Raw genomic sequence first — 20,820 nt, 5'->3', positions numbered from 1 at the left:
GTGTGGATATCTTATGTGATATGATGAAATAATAGTATGAGATGTACGTTGGAGAAGGAGTTCTCCAATAGTACATGCGATGCCACTTTTTATATGTGTCACATAGTTATCGGATTCTTAGGCAACCCTCGATGAACCAATGGTTGCAGATTCGATCGGGATATATGAGATGAAGGGACCGTACTGTACGTTAATCATAATCGACTGGTTCTTGCAGGTACTATCAGTGATACCTAGGGAATCATGGGGTGATGCTACTAGACGCTCTTACCATGATTCGATGGGTTTAATCAGAAATATGATTTCTGATATTCTCATGATCAACTGTTGATACATAGAATGTGGCCCGAATAAAGGATTATGTCCTGAATCACAAAGAATTGTGAACCCACGGCTAGCTATATCCATGAACCATTGAGGGTCACACAAGCACTGGATCATTTATTCTCGTTGAGAGAATAAATTCAAGAAGTTGAATTTATATTATGATATAGTAAATTCAAGGAGTTGAATTTATGATAATTAAAATTTGATAAAATAAATTCAAAGAGTTGAATTTATGATATAGTAAATTCAAGAAGTTGAATTTATGAATTTATAAAATTTAAAGAGAATAAATTCAAAAAGTTGAATTTATAAAATTTGAGAATTTAATTTATTAAACTCAAAAATTGAGTTTATTAAATATTAAATTTTGGAGGTGATAAATTGAAGAAGTTGAATTTATAATTTAAATATTAAATTCAAATGTTGAATTTATAATGAATTTAAATTAAATGTAATTGGTGTATGTATTATGGGCTTGTAGGAGTAATTGGACTTTAAAAGATTAATTAATTAATTAAACTAGTTGGACTGGAGTAATTAATTGATTAAGCATATTAAATATTTGATTTAATTAATGGGCCCTAAGCTTATATATATGTGTATTAGGTTTGGGGTTAAAAAATTCCACTCATAATTTTTGAAAACCCTAGCCTCCACTCTTATTTTGTGATTTTCGAAAATCACAACCAATTTCTCTCAATATTTCGGCCACCTTGAAGCAATTTTAGGGTTGAGCTGCCTCTCGATTTTTAATCTCTAATGTTCAAGTTTCTTCCAAATATTCTAGTGCTATTCGGAAGAGGAACAAATATTCTAGTCATGAACCTGATTCGAAGATTGAAGGAAGCGGTTCTTGAAGAAAGTTCGTAGGAAATACATTAAGAGCTATCTCCGCTAATACCGCAATAGTTGGAGCATTGTGAATCATTCACCAAAGGTAAAAGTTTTAAACATCCTATGTATAATTATTAAAATCATACGAGTGCTCAAACAAATATTTTGATTGTCAAAATAAAATAAAATTTTTAAAACTTCCGCTGCGTTTTAGGCACGAGAAAACCGAGATCTAACGGTGGTATCAGAGACAGGTTCTCTTTATCGTAGTTCTCTATATCATATGATTTTAAATCATATTGAATAATTTATTTTTAACCACACAAGAAAATTTTTCAGAAAATTGATGCACCATAAATTTTTATTTTTCCAAAAAAAAAATTCAGATCTTCCCGGAATTGTTCCGGGCAGTGCATGCGCGCAGGGTCGCGCACGGCGGCGCAGAGCGGGCAGCGAGCAGGCGGCGTGGGTAACTGCTCGGGAATGTCTCGGGCACTGTGCTTATTAATTGGCTTGAATTGTTTGGGCCTAGGGTGCGATTTTCTAATTTTTCAAAACTTTGGAAAAAATTGATATTGATGTCAATTTTTCTTTTGAAAAATTAATTTTTGGAAAATTAATAATTTTCTAGTAAAATAAATAATTAGAATATGATTTTAATTATTTATGGTAAAAGTGAGTTTTACAAAAAAATCAATTATTATTGAATTAATTGGAAATTAAATAAAGGTGTTTATTTAATTTATTATTCTTTAATAATTGTGGTGATTAATAATAAAATTATTAGATACATGATTAATCAATTAATTAAATTTGTTTAATTAATTGATGTTAATATTTGATATTAAATGCATGGAGGATGATCGAGAACCTTGACCAATGTGTTAGGTGTATGTTAGGATATTTTACTGTTTTATTCATTTGGTTAATATTTGATATTATTAAAGTGGGTCTGGTTTATGGCCCGTTCCCACCCCATGAGATGTATCCCTTATGTGACATGACTATTTAAATGTAATTATTAGAAATAGTGGGAGATCAAGACTGGAAGATGGTGGGCCCGAAGCACAACATGAAGACATGTAAAATATTAGAAGCTCATATAATAAGTTGCATTTGCATCCATGCATTCACCTAGGTTTTGGACCTGGATCCATGTCTGGCTCACATGGATCTAATAGTGCTGGTAATCGATCATCCTTATTTATTGTTGAATGTCATATTATGATATATGCGATAAATAGTAGTATGCATGTATCTATATTATTAAATAATATAGTTGCATGAATCCGGCAAACATACAAACATGGTATGCAATTTTAAATTAAAATGATGAAACAATTTTAAAATTAAAATCTCTCATTTTGAATAAAATTCTAAATTTATATCAAACCAAACCACAAAAGTAAAAATTAAAAGAGTTTAATTTATTCTTGACTTCCATCAACCGTGGTTGCATGTTGATCGCTACCCGCGGACAGTGTCTGGCTCATATTATTGGGGAGGCCTGGACGCCAGAAAGCTGTGACATGCTCGCTTCTGTGTCAAATGTACTGTAGGGACAGTTTGAGGAAATGTAGAATGCTGCTGACATTCGAATGTACGTGCAAGAGTTGCATGATCGTGAAACTCACATTCTGATGCACACCACTTTCAAGGAGCTCATGACTATTCGCATGCAAGATGGGGCTTCGGCCCATGAGCATGGTGTACATATGATTGGGCTTATTGAGAATGTGGTGGGCCTGAAATATGTGATTCCTAACGAGTTAATTGATGACATCAATATATTGTCATTCTCTTCTTCATTTGACGGATTTATGGTGAAATTCAATTGGAATAAGTTGATGATAGCCTTGAAGAGCTAGTCAGTATGCTTATGACTTATGAGATCACCATAAAACAGGAATTCTTTTTCTAATGGGCCTTTCGTCAGGACGAAAAATGGCTCACAAGGTAAGGGAAAGAAATGTTCTGCCCCTCACAAGAAAAACAAACCGAATAAGAGGCAAACTCTGAAGGACAGTTAAAGGGCCTACAAAGCCCGATAAGCCAAAACATATTCACTGCAAGAAGTCCAGACATAAGAAATTATATGCATCATAAATTTTCTAGAAATGATAAGTTAATGTACAAGTAAACATGATTCCAACAACAAACAAAAGAAAGTTAGATGATCCAAATCCAGCATGCTAGAATAGGTCATAGTTCCCAAAGAAGAATGCACAAGCTAGTGGGAGAAGACATGTTTGACTTGTCAGACATAAATTCTCTACCTACTTGTGAGTCATGTCTAATAGGAAAAATGACTAAGACTCCATTCAATGGAAACGTGGAACGTGCGCATTGTCTACTTGATTTGATCCACACGGACGTTTGTGGCCCGCTAAGTGTTAGCACAAAAGTTGGGCATTTCTACTTCGTTATCTTTACTGATGACCATTCGAGGTATGTGTATGTTTATTTGATGAAACACAAATATGAAGCATTTGAAAGTTCAAAGAATTCAGATATGAAGTAGAAAATCAGCTAGAAAGAAGTATTAAGGCACTTCGATCTGATCGAGGTGAAGAATACTTGAGTGCTGAATTTTTGGGTTATCTAAAAGAGAATGAGATTCTCTCACAGTGGACTCCACTAGCAACACCACAATTTAATGATGTTTCTGAACGTCGAAATCGAACCTTGATGGACATGGTTCGATCCATGATGAGATTCACTTAATTGCCTACATCGTTTTGGGGCTTTGCGCTTGAAACTGCGGCAATGTTGTTGAATAATGTCCATACTAAAGCAGTGGATAAAACACCATATGAGATATGAATGTGAAAAACTCCCTAAATATTCTTACATGAGAATATGGGGATGTCCTGCTTACGTGAAGCAGACAGTGGGAGACAAATTGGATAGTAGATCCACTTTGTGCTACTTTGTAGGATATCCAAAGAATTCTGTTGGATATTATTTCTATCACCCCCCAATGAAGCAAAAGTGTTTGTTTCAAAATATGCCACCTTTTTGGAAAAGAGATTTCTATTAGATAGAAAAAGCAAGATGATAAAACTTGAAGAAATTCAAGATACTCCCTCAAATGTAGAAGTTGAACCTAATCCCCAAAAACCAGTTGTTGAAATACACGCTCCTAGAAGGTCTAATAGGGTTATCAGACCACCTGCAAGATACACGTTTTTAATGAACAAGGCCATGATGAGCCTTGTGTTGGATGTGATCCAATGAACTTCAAAAAAGCAATATCTGATACTGATTCAACCAAATGGCTTGAAGCCATGCAGTCTGAAATGAAATCTATGTATTCAAACCAAGTCTGGACATTGGTGGATCCACCTGAGGGAATCGTTCCCATAGGATGCAAATGGATCTACAAAAGAAAGCTTGGGGTGGATGGGAAGGTATTGACCTTCAAAGCAAGACTGGTTGCAAAAGGTTATACTCAAAGGCAATGAATTGACTATGAGGAAACTTTTTCACCAGTTGCTATGTTTAAGTGCATCAGAATACTACTAGCCATAGCAGCATGGTATGACTAAGAGATATGACAAATGGATGTAAAGACTGCATTCCTCAATGGAGACATCAAAGAAGAAATTTATATGTCTCTACCTGAGGGATACACATCAGTAGGAAGTGATCATAAGTATGCAAACTTCAGAGATCAATATATGGTCTCAAGCAAGCGTCAAGGAGTTGGAACCTCAGATTTGATAGCACTATCAAAGAATTTGGTTTTTCTAAGAATCCTGAGGAACCATGCGTGTACAAAAAATTTTCAGCATAACTCTTTTGGCGACTATGGGCGGTCTTCATCCTGTCTCGAATCTTGACCACCACAGTCTGCGGTCTGCTGAACAATCTCTGGACCAAGTTCTGATCTCTCACTGACTTCATTCTAATGAATCGGCGATCTGAACTTCCTTCCATACAGTGAGGGTGAAATGCCGTACTGAATAGCAATTTCGTCCACATAGCTGCATGTAAACTCTTACAAAAGGACGATGTGAATCTCGGGTCCCTGTCAGACACAATAGAAACTGGGATCCCGTGCAATTGGACTATCTCCCGGATATAGAGCTCTGTATACTGAGTTATGGAGAAAGTCGTCTTCACCGGTAAGAAGTGTGCCAATTTAGTAAGTCGATCAACTATACCTCAAATGGAATTAGATCCTCTGACTGACCTCGGAAACCCAACAACGAAATCCATGGTGATATTCTCTCATTTCCACTCAGAATAGGGAGTGGCTTAAGCATCCCTGCTGGCATCTGATGCTCTGCTTTCACTTGCTGGCAAGTGAGACATTCAGATACAAATCGACGAATGTATCGCTTCATCCCTGACCACCAATACAGCATCTGTAAGTCCTTATACATCTCGGTACCCCCTGGATGGATGAAATACGGAGATGTATATGCCTTTGTCAAAATATCCTATCTGATCGAATCAACACTAGGCACACACATCCTTCCTCTGTACCTCACAATACAATCAGACACTGCGTAGAATGCACTGCCCTTGGCTTCATCCTTCACTCTCCATTTCTGTAATTGTTCATCTGAAAGTTGACCTTTACGGATTCGGTCTAGCAAAGAAGACTGGACTGTCAGATTAGACAACTTGAGAGAACCTCTGAATCTCTGACTGAAGAGATCTCTTAACTAACTGATGTGCTATGACTGCTACTTTCCTGCTCAAAGCATCTACCACAACATTAGCTTTCCCTGGATGGTAGCTAATTTCACAATCATAGTCTTTTACTAACTCCAACCACCGTCTTTGTCTCATGTTCAGCTCTTTCTGCGTGAAGAAGTACTTGAGACTCTTGTGATAAGTGAATATCTGGCATTTCTCGCCATACAAATAAAGTCTCCATATCTTCAACGCAAAGACAACGACAACTAACTCGAGATCATGAGTCGGGTAGTTCTTCTCATGCACTTTCAACTGTTTTGAGGCGTAAGCTATAACTTGACCATGCTGCATCAATATTGTGCCTAAACCGAGCTTAGAAGCATCGATGTATAACACAAAATTGCATTGCCCTGCTGGCATGGCTAAAACTGGTGCTGTGATAAGAGCTTTCTTCAAAGTATCGAAGCTCTTCTGACATTCTTTCTACATACAAATTTATCACTTTTCTTAGTCAATGAAGTTAGTGGCACTGCAATCGAGGAAAACCCTAAATAAATTTCTTGTAGTAGGCTGCCAAGCCTAAGAAACTACGGATCTCTGACGCGTTCTTCGCTCAACCCATTCTTTTACTGCTGCCACTTTAGCTGGATCTACCTCAATGCCACTGCTAGATATGATATGTCCCAAAAATTCTACTTTCTCCAACCAGAATTCACACTTACTGAATTTTGCAAACAACTTACGACTCTGCAAGACTTGTAAAACTATACCCAAATGCTGATTGTGTTCCTCATGGCTCTTCGAGTATATAAGAATGTCGTCAATAAATACTATGACGAGCTGATCTAGGTAGGGCTGAAAAAATACACGATTCATTAGGTCCATAAAAATTGTTGGAGCATTCGTTAGTCCAAATGACATCACTAAGAACTCGTAGTGCCCATATCTAGTTCTGAAGCCTGTCTTATGAACATCTGCATCCTTTACCTTCAGTTGATGATATCCAAAATGTAGATCTATCTTAGAGAACACTGTAGCTCTCTGCAATTGATCGAATAAGTCCTTGATCCTTGGTAATGGGTATTATTTCTTGATCGTTACCTTGTTCAATTCTCGGTAATCGATACACAACCTTATGCTCCCATCTTTTTTCTTTACGAAGAGCATTGTGCGCCCCATGGTGAAAAATTAGGGTGGATGAATTCTTTTTCTAGGAGCTCCTGAATTTGCTGTTTGAGTTCTAACATCTCTGCTGGAGCCAACCAGAACGGTGCCTTAGAGATTGGCACATTGCCTGGCAAAAGGTCAATGGCGAACTCCACCTCTCCCTCTGGTGGAAGGCCTGTGACGTCGTCTGAGAAAATGTCAGGAAAGTCTCTGAAAATTGGTACATCAGTTATCAAAAGTGTGGGTGCGTCATGTGTTGAAATAATACTGGCCAAGAATGTCTGACACCCCTTATATATAAGTCTTCGTGCCTGCATGCAAGAGATCGTGCGAGGGAAACTTCTCCACCTGTCCGACTCAAAAAAAAATTGCTCCATGCCCAACGGTCTTACCAACACTGATCTTTTCTGAAAATCAATTAGAACTCTGATCTTCATCAGCCCAGTCCATCCCCAAGATAATATCAAACTCTGGCATTGGAAACACAATCAGATCGGTGTAAACTAGGTGGCCATATAGTTCAAGATCGATATCTCTGACTACGCTAGTAGCTGATAACTCCTCCCTTGATGGGACTGTCACGGAGTAGCTCACGTCGAGTCCAATGGACTTGACATTTAAATAATTAGCGAACGTCTCTGAGATAAAAGAGTGAGTAGCCTCGGAATCTAATAAGGCATTCGTGGTTACTCTCTTTATGAAGATATTTCTTGAGGAACGTTAGCACAACACATAAAATTATACCCAAAATACTAATATTAACTAGACTTGTCAAAACGGGCTGGCGGGACGGGCCAGCCCGCTATGCATCGTAACCCGCCATTAGGCGGGGCGGGGCAGGGCCTCTAAATGGCCAACCCAGCCCAACCCACCTTGGGCCGCGGGTTACGCGGGCCGACCCGCTTATTTTTTTAAAAAAAAATTCTAAATATTATTATAATAAACATACAAGAAAAATATACTTCGTCAAATAGTTTCTTAAAATACTTGCAAACATTAAAATACAAATTTAAGAAAACATACAACATAATCCATAAAAAGTAAAGTGCTTAAACCAAACATGAAGAAACTAAACAAATACTATAAAGTTCATTCTCATTAAACTCCATTCAATCTTCATCTTCTACAATAGCTCCCTCCAATGTTTTTTCATCAAAAATTTCAACAACATTGGATCCTTCTCGAGATGAAGTTGTTTTGAAATTTGCACATTCTTCATCATCTGCATCTGAAAGACACGAAGTAAGCCAATAAATCAATTTAAGAAAAGTTATATATATATATATAAAATAGTGAAATTACCATAAACATAACCACGCAACCAGTTACGTGTGCAAATAAGAGTTTGCACTTTTTCAGGAAGGATGCGACTTCTGTACTTGGTGAGCACATGAGCACCAATGGAAAAAGTTGACTCTGATGCAACCGTAGTTATGGGGATAGACAAAATATCACATGCCATCAATGAAAGTGAAGGGTATCGATGCTTATGATTCTTCCAATGCTCCAAAACATCTAAATTTTGATAATATGCAAATTCAAGCTTTGGCTCCTCCAAATAAATATCTAATTCAGATTTTCCGGCACTTCTAATGGTTTGACTCTCATATGCCATGATTTCCTACATCAATTAACTTATGGTAACTCAATATATATATATAAAAACAAACCAAAGAGTGAATATAAGAAACAGAAAAGAAATAAATCATTTTAATACTTACATCATATATTCTTTTGCCTTTATTTTTAATTTCTCCTCCGCTTTGAGTATGTGAAATTGTTACAGAAGATGATCTTGGTTGTGAAGAACTTGTCTGATTGGCGTTAGAATACTGCTCAAAAAGCTTATACAACTTTGTCTTCACAATCAACATCTTCTCTTGGCATTTGATAGGATCATCCTCAAGCTTCGAATAAAAAACTCTAACATAGAAAGCTTTATTCGTGGGTCAAGAATAGCCCCAAATGCAAGCACCATGCTATATTGATTCCAATACTTATCAAACTTCTCTTTCATCCTTTTACACATATCACTTACCACCAAATCTTCATTTGACAAGTTCTCATTTAACAAAACCTCGATCTTCCAAACTTGCATGAAGTACAAATTTGATGTAGGATAAGAAGAACCCGAGATCAAATTAGTAGTATCATAAAATGGCTCAAGAAATTCACATATTTTTTCTCCTCTTTTCCACTCTTCACTTGAAGGACAATATTTATAATTATTATCATTCAATTGAAGAGAAGAAAATTCCTTTTTATGTTTGATGGCACTATCCAACATCAAATATGTTGAATTCCAACGAGTAGGCACATCCAATCTCAAACCAATACCACTGTCAATGTTACCAACTGCTCTCACACATTCTTCAAATTTTCTCATCCTACCCTTTGAGCCTTTCACATACTTGACAGATTCTCTAATTTTATTCAAAGCTACACTAGCTATTTTGAGACCTTCTTGGACAATGAGATTCAATATATGAGCAGAACAACGAACATGAAAAAATTCACCATCACACAACAAGCTATCATGCAATGAGAGTCGTTCTTTCAAAATGCCTTGCATATTATCATTACTTGATGCATTATCCAATGTCAAAGAGAAAACTTTTTTCTCAATCCGCCATTCCTTCAAAAATCCAAACAATTTTGATGCCAATTCGACTCCTGAGTGTGGAGGAGGCATATGAGCAAAGCTAAGTATTTTACTATTCAATTTCCAATCATCATCAACAAAGTGGGCACTCAAGCAAATGTATCCCTCACTAGTGCATGCAGTCCATACATCTGAAGTTAAACAACTTCTATTTTTATGTTAGCCAAAGTTTGCCTAAGTTTCTCTTTCTCTCTCATATAGATTCTTGAAATGTCGGAAACAAGAGTATTTCTGGAAATACAAAGCACATCAGGATTTATATATTTAACCCAAGCTCTAACACCATCATACTCGATAAAAGAAAATGGCAAATCATGCTTAATAACAGCATCAGCTAATAACTCACGTGAAATTTTTTGATCTATTTTTTTGGACCTCATGTTCCCATCATGATCAATAATCATTTGTCCAACATCATGAAATTTTACCATTTTGCAATTTTGAAGATGATGCCTTAATGTAGAAGTCCCGTATTTTTTTCCCCCACATTTATACTCTTTCTTGCATGCCTTACATTCGGCTCTTTGTATACCATCTTGACCAATCTCTTTTTTCGTAAAATAATTCCAGACATCAGAATATTCTTTAGGTTTTTTTGATGTAGCTTCCTCCTGACCATGCTTGTTGTTTCCGATTCCTCATAATCATCTATGTTAATACTTTGGTTTATGGTAGAATCCATAATCTGCAAATACAATAGTAAAAAATAGTACTCATCATTGCTCAAAAAAATAAACAGTGGCAAGTCTAGTTTCTCATTGTCAAATATTTGTGTTGTGTTCCACTCATCATTTCTCATTGTCAAATATTTTACCCTGAAGCGTTGTGTTCCCACTCATCATTTCTCATTAAAAATATTATTCATCTCGAGATGATTAATGATGAGCAATAGTGAAAAATTTATTTGCAAAGTTTGTTGGCCATGATATATTCATGTTTTAATATTTACTCCTAACTAATTCTGATTTTGGTTAAAATAAAATGCTTTCGAGAAATCATGTTTTAATATTTACTCCTAACTTCTTTTTTGAACACACTCATTTTCACATATGACCTTTTTTTATGATTCTTACGGAGAAATCATCGAATTTAAAACAAAAGAATGTACATTCAAAAATTGAATCTTCAGTTTGGCCCTTCTACAACAAAAGGTGGTCCTCATACTTGTTAAATTATATTAAATTAATTTTAAAAAAAACTGAGATCATTTGTACGTTGTTTGATTCCCCAAAATTTTGACAATATTCTCAACAAGAACCATCAAAAGTCTCACTAAATAAACACATTCACTGGTAGCATTAATATTTATAGGCTACTGAATAAACACATTCACTAAATAAACACATTCATAGGCTACTGAGATTTAGCCATTTTCATATTCTCAATTCTCAAATCACTCTCAATCCCAACAAATTATCTAACAACTTCACAAACTTAATATTTACAATTTCAGAGACCGATCTTTCATATCAAGTGTTTTCACAAATCTACTAGCTTTGCACTTCTATAAACCCTAATTCACTTCAAATTTATTTCTGCTACCTCTATAGAAAAAGCTCAAAAAAATATTATTCATCATTGCTCAAAAAAATTACATCTTAGTGTTACAGGCTCTTAAATAGTTAAATATTCAGATTATTAAGGACCACAAATGGCCATCCAAGAATCGGCAAATTGAAAGACACTGGAGTCATACGCTAACTATGGCACATGCCATGTCCACTAAATAGAGAGAGAGAAACGAGAAATGATAGAGAGACGAGAAATGATAACAAAATCAAACCCCCAAATTCAGTCAAAATCAAACCCCCAAATTCAGTCAAAATCGATGTTGAAACTTACATTGGCAGTTGCTGATAGAAGGAGCAAGGCAAATTTACTCACTTGAGAGGAGGAGCATATTGACGGGATGCAGTGGGTAGATTTACTCATTTTAAAAAATAAAATCCTACCCTAATTTGTTGGGCTAGCCCGTCCCGTCTTGGCCCGCAATCCAAATGGGTTCAACCCATTTGGCCCGCCTTCAAATGGGCTGATATTTTATCAACCCAATCCGCTCAAATTTTATGGCGGGGCGGGCCAGCCCGACAGGCCTGGCCCAATTTGACAAGTCTAATATTAACCTCATGCATAGTTTGAAATATCTATCCAAAGTCTTAAAAAAACGAAAACAACATGCTATGATTCCCAAGTAAAATTCTAAGCATGAATGGCAAAAATAATAATACGGTGTTGAATTAGATAGGTTACCAGTCGTTAGAGTCGTGTCTGGATTCGCCTCCTCAGCCAGCATGGCGAACACTCTCCCCTGGATCGACTGCCTCCACTGCGAGCAGTTCTTCAGCATGTGATCACTGGCTCCACACTTGAAATATTTGCCCGAACCACATAGACACTGTCCTATATGATGACGGTTGCATTTCGGGCACACTGGATACTCACCAGGCTTCTGAGGAGCCTTTTTTGTGGAATAAGACCTTTGTATTTCAGCGGTCCTTGAAATGACCTCTTTCCCTGCTGTCCCTGGAAAGGCCTCTTAAACTGCTGCTGCTAAGGTGCCTGATAGGGCCTCTTGCCATGTCTGTCGTTATCAATATCTTTCTGGTCCTGTTCAGCCACAGAGGCTCTAGATACAACAACGACTTAGGTAGTAGGACCAGCCACTCGAACATCAGGGTGCAAGATCGACCGTAAACCATCAAGGAAGTGCCTCAACTTCTCCATGGCATCGTTGGCTATCAAGGGAACAAAGTGGCACCCCTGCTCGAACTTCCTGACAAACTCCGCCACACTACGGTCTCCCTGTCTCAAAGTCATGAACTCCCTAGTCAATCGGGAGCGTACTTCCTCAGTGAAGTACTTAGAGTAAAACATCTCCTTGAAACCCTCCCAAGTAAGGGTCTGCAAATTCACTGCCACCTATGCTCTCTCCCATCACAGTCTGGCATCCTCTGTCAATAGAAAAGTGGCACATCTTACTCTGTCTGCATCCTACAGCTCCATAAAACTAAATATCACCTCGATGGACTTAATACATCCCTCGGATATCATCGGTCAGTAGTCTCCGAGAACTCTTTCAGATCCATCCTCCTAAATCTCTCATACACCGCCTCTGGCCTGGGCCACGCTCCTGTATCTCCTCCAACATTGTTCCCCGCAAACTGGGTCATCCCTGAAAGCATCTGTGCCTGCATATCTGGAGGTGGGCGAGGAAGAGTGGCCATCTCCCCATCCCGAGCCTCTTTATCCTCTTCACCTGCCCCACGTACAATCATACGTCTATGAGGCATACTGTTCCACAATTCACCCAACACGTAAACCAACATGCAAGAACATACTATCCATATCATAAGATGAGCGTAAATCGAACTTAAACATGTACATGTTGAAATCATGACCTTGCTGCTTACTACATGAAAAAATTTTAAAACTTTAAAATTTACATAATTGAGGCGTGACTTCGTGAGATTCTTGCAACAGGCAGTAGACATAACCATTTACAAGAACACCCCTCTGATACCAACTGTGACGTACCATACTTAAAAAACTACTTAAAATTTGCGAAAAATAAAAAATTTACTTAAATAAGTAATAATCTCTCAAAATGAAATACAAATAAAATGCTTGTCTAAATATTTGAATGTAAAAAAGCTTGCAACAAGTAATTGTTTAAACAATGTGAAGTAACTTCATGAAAGTCAGAGTAAATGATTTTAACGTGCATAAAAATTCTTGAAAACTTAAGCGGTCCTCAGGTTAGGCCCCCGCACCATCCAGCCAACTCACTGGTCCCCGCCTCTCGCCTCCTCATACTCGTCCTCGCCTTCACCGATCAAGTCTAATGAGTCTAAAGACTCAACATGTATAAACTGAGAATAACAAGTAATACATAATAAAGTCACATGCATTTAAAAGTAGCACATACATACTTAAAATCTGAACGTACTTACATAAACATAGACGTGCCATCAATTCATAAACTTTTTCATAAACGTGCTTGCGTCATATATGCTTAAACATGCATAGTCATCACCATTTTGCGTAGAGATATGTTTCAAAGCAAGTGACCTATAACATAAGGCGCCTGATCAGACTAAACCACAGTACTGGTCTGACAGAGATCATCACAACCTTTCGACCGAACGTTTACTCCCACATACATAATATCCCCGGTCATGCTTTACCAGGTGGATTGATCCCTGGTCTTACTTTACCGCTTCCCAATCCTGATCAAAACCAGATCATGCTTTACCAGGGAAAAGAGGTCTCCGTACACGTTCTCCAGCTTTCAAACCCGTTCATAATTGGTCACAAGACAATTCGCATACCTCAAAAACATAAAACATTTTCTTTTTGCACATTAAATATACTTACATAGCGTTGAGGGCATCGTTGGATCCCGCTTAGGCGACTGCAGCACAAACTAACACATTTTTTTTCCATAAAATCTGGCGCTCGGGCGGTAACATTTTACCGCTCGAGCGCGGCCGTCCAGAAGGCCTGGCGCTAGGGCGGTAACATCTTTCCGCTCTAGCGCCGCCTAGCTAAGCAGTTCCCAATGAAGCCTGCAACTCAAAATACTTCAAAAAAACACATTTAGAAAATATTTTTGACACAATATGTGTAGTCTCACGAGAATGATCATAACTCACTCGTCTCTTGTCCGAAAATTACGAATTTAATGTCAAATCGAAGATATCAAAAAGTACTACGTTTTGTATGTTGAAAATTTTTCCAGAAAACCGACCGAAAAGTCACATGATTCAAAATGACAGCAGATTCGATTTTTGAGAACTAAAAACCATTCCAAAATCGTTTCAAACATTATTGCTCAAACTTTGCATAACATAAATGGATTTTTATACACAATATGCATCCAAATATTTACTATGACAAGATCGATTCAAAAAAAAAATATACATGCCTTTGCGTTAAAATGCACGAAGATAACGAATACCGATGCGGTGGATTACAGGGGATGACCGGGAGACGCTTGCTACACGATTCTTGCTCGAAAAAAGGGCGTAAATCTCCAGAAATTTGCAAGGGAAAGGAGGTGGCTGCTGGTGCTGAAAGGAAAAGCTCAAGAACCCTAGCTATTCTTCTGTAACTCAACGTGTGTGGGTGTGTGGGATTAGATTAGGTAAAAATTTTACTTAATTAACTAATTAGTGATAAAATAATATTAATCTAATTATTTAATCTCACTCAAAGGTTTAATAAAATAACTAAGTACCAAATTTTCAAAATTAAAATTCTCAAATTCAAATTAGTATTTTGAAAAGTTTAAAATCTTAAAATCATCTAATAAATTAAATTAGGATTTAAAATGCTTAAAATTACATAAATCGTTTAAAATACCAATTTTCTTGAATTGAAATAAAATACCACATATTTCATACATCGCCTAAATCGTCTCCGATCTCCTATCCCTATCACATAACGAATATTCGCTTGAAACATAAAACTCGAGAAAACGTTTTAACCTACATCAAATAAAGATGTAATAATTTAAAATAATGCAATTCATAAATCATTTTAAAATTAATAAATAATTTAACAATTTAATAAATGCACGAGTTTTACGTGTACTGATTTTGGGCTTTACAACAATTGTCAACAATTGTCATCTAAATCCTCTAATATTGTTGATGGCTTGTAGCTCATCGGTCAATTAACACCAAGATCTAAAAAGTTAAGATTTTATGAAAAACCAAATTTTATCATCATAAAAAAAATAAAAACAAGAAAACCTTATAGGCGATAGTATCCTCAAATTACTTTACTAGTTCTTTCTCCCTTATCAGGCCCACCGCCTTCGGAGGATTGTCCAAAGGAATCCAAGGCTAGTTGTGTAATTTCTCATCTCTGAAGGTACAAACATTAGCGTACAACCTCCAAAACGCTCCACACAAACCCCTACAGTTCGTGCAGTTCAGCTTCAGCCAGCAATCTGGGATCAATCCCCTCTCGCTATACGCATTCGTGTTTTCATGACGACGCGTCGAATATAATAAATTGCTAATGCAATTATGATTCCATAAATTTCGCGTTCCGATTTCTTGGATTATACCTTCTTTTGCATTCAGTCTCTAGGGTTTCCTTAGCCGCGTCAATATTGAAGTGGTAAAATTGTGAAGTAATCGAGATAAATCAAATAATATTAGCTTGCGGTCCAGTGATCGTTGTTCGGTCAAGCCCTCTTGCATTTGATTTTTCAGCTGCCCTTTGACTCAACCAGCGCTTCAATCGGCTGATTTGTGTTTTGTTTCTTGGTACTATGTTTTTATCGCTTTGCAATTTCAATAGCTTACGACGTGTTCTATTGGCCATGGCTTTTATATGCTGCAGAATACTTGTTCGTAGTGAAATGGGTGGTTTGTTTATTTTTTTTTCCTCGTCTGTATTTATGTATCATTTGCTATATGCAAGGTGCAAGTATGTTGAATTTCTTCCTTGGCGGGTTTTAATATTATTTCGAGGGTTCAATGAATCTTGTATCTTTGTTATCCTTTGGCCAAATTCATCATGGCTTTCGAGATTCTATTGGAAGTTGCATGCTATTTATTTTGGTCGGGATTGTGTGTTGCGCTTCTCTTTTTGGAGTTTGCGACTTCCAACTCTTTAGAACTGCATTTTTTTCCTGATCTAATTTTAATTTCACCTCTTAGCTATGATATATTTTGACTGCTTGCGATCACGTATTCCTGTGTGGTCTTGCCTTTCATTGGTAGAAGGCAGTTTTAAATTTGATTTGGCAGTCTAAAAGACATTCTTGATACCACTTCTTCATTATTGCCCACCATTTTGGATTTACTTGTGTATCAATATCGATTTCAATCTGTTTAACTTTGCTAGTCACAGAACATAGGAATGACGGAGGTTTAATTTTGCATTTTAGTTATCCTTGCGCTGTAATTATGGCAGTTATCTTAAGCATTACTATCTATTTCTGTAGGGGTGGCAAGTCCTGGGATGGAAGTGTACAATGTTCTTGATCATGGACTTGCTGATACTTTTATGGTAATTCTTCTATGTCATTTAGATGTTCAATCTTCCTTCTATCATATTCAGGTGGAAGAGTTTTTTTCCTTCTTTTGGAGTTCTTTGAGATTATGATGTTCTGCACGATGTATTATGCCTACAATGTTCGTTTTTCTGTTTTTTATTTTTATTTTTTTATATTCAAGACTTTGTTATTTTGCAGATTCAAGGTACTGAATCAAACCCACAGTCAAGCGGGCAACTTGAACAATTTGAGGCCATGTATGGTGATGGTGCTCCGGAGGGTTTGTATTATCCTACTGCCAGTAGCTATGGCTTTCTCTGTACAGGTTGGAATGGAGTCTGACATTAATATTTTACAAGTTGTCTGTAGTTGATCACGAATAATCTTTGAAACCATACTAAAATGAGATGCTCTCCATATTTGATAGGATTTGAATCCACCGGTGACTTTGAGGATGGTATGGTTTTTGGTTTGGATGGTCAAGATATTCAGTACACTGTGAGTCCTGTTCTTCTGGGTTCAATATTTGCATTGAATGCCAGTTTAATTTATGGAATGTTATTCTTGTCTCGCAGGGCGGGGCAAATGAAAGCTTGCCATTTGCCTATTATACTCCTAGCTATGGATATGAACAGTCTCCTTATAACCCTTATAATCCCTATATCCCTGGTGCTATAATAGGAATGGACGGCTCCTATGTAACGCCCCAACAGTATTACAGCCTTTCCTCTTATGAGACTCCTGTTTCTGCCCCTGCATACGTGCCTGTGGTTATTCAATCTAGACACGGTATGATGTCAAATGGGATAACAGACTCATATGCTTATAATACTGCATCTGTCAATCAAGTTGATGGCCATTCTGTTAAGTATAATTTGTTTTCAAGCAACTCAAATTCTTCACAACTGTTGCCGGGGGGCAGTTCTACAAGAAGAAATTCCCTTGTAAAGTTATCTGAGGGAAGTAGATCAATAGATGGACCTAGCACACAGCCTTTGCCTGGCATTGATGCTGCTAGTTTTTCTGGTCATGGATCATCTCAAATTCGTCGGGTAAGTCTTTTATGAGATCATGGCATGATATATATCCAGAATAGTTAGACTCGAATTCATTATTCTAATAGCAGTATATAACCATTATGTTCAAATCTTGTTTTAGGCTAGAGATGTGCGAGAAACAGAATATGGTTCAGGTGTGAAGGTGTCATCTGGTAGTAGCCAATTAAAGTTTTCTTTACCTTCTGCAAATGGATTGTCAGGTTTTGAATCACGTGAACCTGCAGAGCCTTCTGTGCATAAAGTCAGACCTAAGTTACTCAACGGTAGAGTTCTAGATGATGCTAAAGGCAGCTTTAATGCACTGAGTGAACACAATCATGGCCCAAGGACCAACAAATTGAAAAGTCAGTTGGTTGTTAAAGCGTACACAACAAGGGCTGGAAATCCTGATGCAAATGGAAACATCACTATCTATATGGATCAGTATAACAAAGATGGTTTTTGTATTGATGATTATGAAAATGCAAAGTTCTTTGTCATCAAATCTTACAGTGAGGATGACGTGCATAAAAGTATGAAGTATAATGTGTGGTCATCTACACCTAATGGAAACAAGAAGCTTAATAGTGCATATGAAGACACCCGGAGAATAGCTGCAGGAGATTCAAGAGGCTGCCCTGTCTTCCTCTTTTTTTCTGTAAGTGATAGCTTTAACTTTCCTTGTTAAACATCAGCAGAGGGATTCTGAGCTCATGGTTATTTTTCATTACAGAAGCCTCAGATTGTGTTTTCACGGTATGCTTCTTTTTTATGTTTAGGTTAATGCCAGTGGCCAATTCTGTGGTGTCGCCGAGATGACGGGCCTGGTTGATTTCTTGAAAGACATGGATTTCTGGCAGCAAGATAAATGGAGTGGCAGCTTTCCTGTGAAGTGGCACATCATAAAGGATGTGCCAAACCCCAATTTTAGGCACATCATTCTAGAGAATAACGAGAACAAGTCGGTGACTAACAGCAGGGACACCCAAGAGGTATCTTTGCACTTCTTGCTGTACTTCCTCCTTGGCTAACGTTTATCCATGAACTGGTTATGATACCTCATCCATGTACTATATCTGCGATTTTGAGTTCAACTTTTGACAGTGTAATGTACTTGATGATTGTGATGATCTTGTTACATTTATCATTGATTTTAGCGGTATATGAATAACATTAATGTGCATTCATCAACTGATGAAAATCATCACTGATGTCTTGTATTTGTGATTAATTCATTTTTCACTTTATAACTTTCTTGGTGTTGATAGATAATTTGATAATTGACGTGGGATTATATTAATTTGCTTGACTTTCAAGGACCGAATAACTGTTTGTAGTCGATCAGCTTGTCTAAATATTGTGAAATGTTCACTTTCAGATTTGCTACCAAAAAGGTTTGGAGATGCTGAAAATATTTAACAACTATACATCGAGGACTTCCCTGCTTGATGACTTCATGTATTACGAAAATAGACAGCGAATCTTACAGGAAGAGAGAGCCAAGCTGCTGACCAGGAGTTACCAAAATCCATATATCATTCCCTTAGTGGACGCCCCTCGCAAGTTTCATCCTGTACATGATTTCCCTTTTGTTGGTGATGAGCGTACTTCCAAGCAAGAACCCAAACTCTTGGCTGCAGGCAAAAACAAAGATCCAGCAGATGGGGATCCAAATTACTTAGAGCGCCAGTCTGCAATGCTGAGGGCAGTAGCTGAAGCTAGTAAGGTCAATAGCTCAACAAAGTTTAACAGGAATGTCCAAGTTTCAGCAGATGGAGTACGAGACTTGGGTAATGGGTTGAAAATTGGATCATTGACTATAAATTCGAAGCAGCGTGAGTCAGATTCCTCATCTCCCGCTTTTGCAGCAGCTGTAAGTGATAATGTTGTTACAATTGGGTCGATGCCGGTCAAAGTTAATGGCACTGACTTTTCTGAAATCTTGACATTTGGAAGAATTCCACTTGTTCCTAAAGCTCTTGCGCATGGCTAAGTCTTTTGGTGGGTTTTTATTTCGAGCAAAGTTTGGGATAGATATGGATCACTACGAATATTTTGCCGTGAATGTTGCCGAGTAGTTGCAGGTGAAGAAGTTCTAATCTGTCCTTTAGGCAATGAGTTTAGCTTTCACAGGCATTTTTTCTCCTCACTTTTACGCTGAGACATATATTGATGCAAATTGGATATACATGACGACTTTTGGCTTTGGGATTTTTGGGAATTAGGCTGAGGTTGGCTTTAATGTTTTTTTCAATGTGACAATTTATCATTTGTATCTGTTTTTACAGAATCGATGAAAAATGGAAAAAGAAAAGGGAAAATAATTTAGCGAAATGGAAAGACTTTTAAGATACTTCTTTGTATGGAAGGATGGTGAGAAGCATGTTTCACACATTTTCTTTGGTTATATTAAAAGCTTGTGTTTTTGCTATTTTTTATCACATAAATATGATATACTAATCTTAGTTATGTAAAATTTACTAATAAAAAATTAAATGTGAATTATGCACTTTATAATAAAAGAAAATTACAATATGTTAATGTTGTCAAATTTAGGCTTAATTTCTTTGAAATTTAACAATGCAGTAACTTGGCTACGACCCAGTAAATCGGGTCAATGAGTTTGATCCGGAATCGTGACCCTAACCGACCAAAAGGGTCCGATTACGGTTTTAAGGTTTAATATCCGTCGAACTCGGCGGGTCGATGATTTTTAATCAATTTTTTTTAAATGGACGGCCATAATGAGGTGAAATTGATGATCAACGGCTATGATGACGTGAACGTTGATTTTAATATTTTTTTTGAAATTCAAGTTATAAATACTCTCGTCTCTTTCATTTTTTTTTCACACAATTTTTTCTCAATTTTCAATCTGTAACTTTCAATTCAAGATTTATTTCTTTATCATCAAAATATCAATTATCGATTATTGTCAATTGTTCATTTATTTTTCTAATTACTTCAATTTTATTATACAAATGGTCAGTTCAAGTCGAAGTCGTGAAGACAACGGAAATAACATCATTTATGAGTTTGAAGATCGCGATTTTATTTAATTCAATGTTAACAGCTATGATCTTGATTTTTCTGATTAGAAGCAACAAGAACAAGAGACAGCCCAACAAACACATCAT

At 37.0% G+C, this 20,820-nt stretch overlaps 1 protein-coding gene across 2 annotated transcripts; it reads left to right on the top strand.

Annotated features, from left to right (window-relative positions):
* The first annotated feature begins 15,537 nt into the window (after window positions 1–15,537).
* On the top strand, window positions 15,538–20,098 carry LOC142547296 (uncharacterized). Of its 2 annotated transcripts, XM_075655515.1 has the most exons (8): window positions 15,538–15,912; window positions 16,596–16,660; window positions 16,845–16,971; window positions 17,074–17,144; window positions 17,222–17,698; window positions 17,805–18,341; window positions 18,463–18,675; window positions 19,062–20,098. In XM_075655515.1, the coding sequence occupies exons 2-8, from the start codon at window positions 16,613–16,615 to the stop codon at window positions 19,674–19,676; spliced, it is 2,088 nt and encodes a 695-aa protein (XP_075511630.1). In that variant the 5' UTR covers window positions 15,538–15,912; window positions 16,596–16,612; the 3' UTR covers window positions 19,677–20,098. The 2 variants fall into 2 exon arrangements, with proteins under 2 accessions (XP_075511630.1, XP_075511631.1); XM_075655516.1 differs by lacking the exon at window positions 16,596–16,660.
* Window positions 20,099–20,820: the final 722 nt, after the last annotated feature.

Source organism: Primulina tabacum, chromosome 5, assembly GCF_025594145.1.
Source record: "Primulina tabacum isolate GXHZ01 chromosome 5, ASM2559414v2, whole genome shotgun sequence".
Taxonomy (NCBI): Eukaryota; Viridiplantae; Streptophyta; class Magnoliopsida; order Lamiales; family Gesneriaceae; genus Primulina; species Primulina tabacum.
The sequence above is the reverse complement of the archived record's forward strand: the minus strand, read 5'-3'. Positions and strand labels throughout refer to the sequence as shown.

Bases quoted from the DNA above. Each gene is read 5' to 3' on its own strand.
- LOC142547296 (XM_075655515.1), top strand. From the start codon at position 16,613: ATGGAAGTGTACAATGTTCTTGATCATGGACTTGCTGATACTTTTATG. The intron at 18,342-18,462 runs GTAAGTGATAGC...TTTTATGTTTAG, and splicing joins CTGTCTTCCTCTTTTTTTCT to GTTAATGCCAGTGGCCAATT. The intron at 18,676-19,061 runs GTATCTTTGCAC...GTTCACTTTCAG, and splicing joins ACAGCAGGGACACCCAAGAG to ATTTGCTACCAAAAAGGTTT.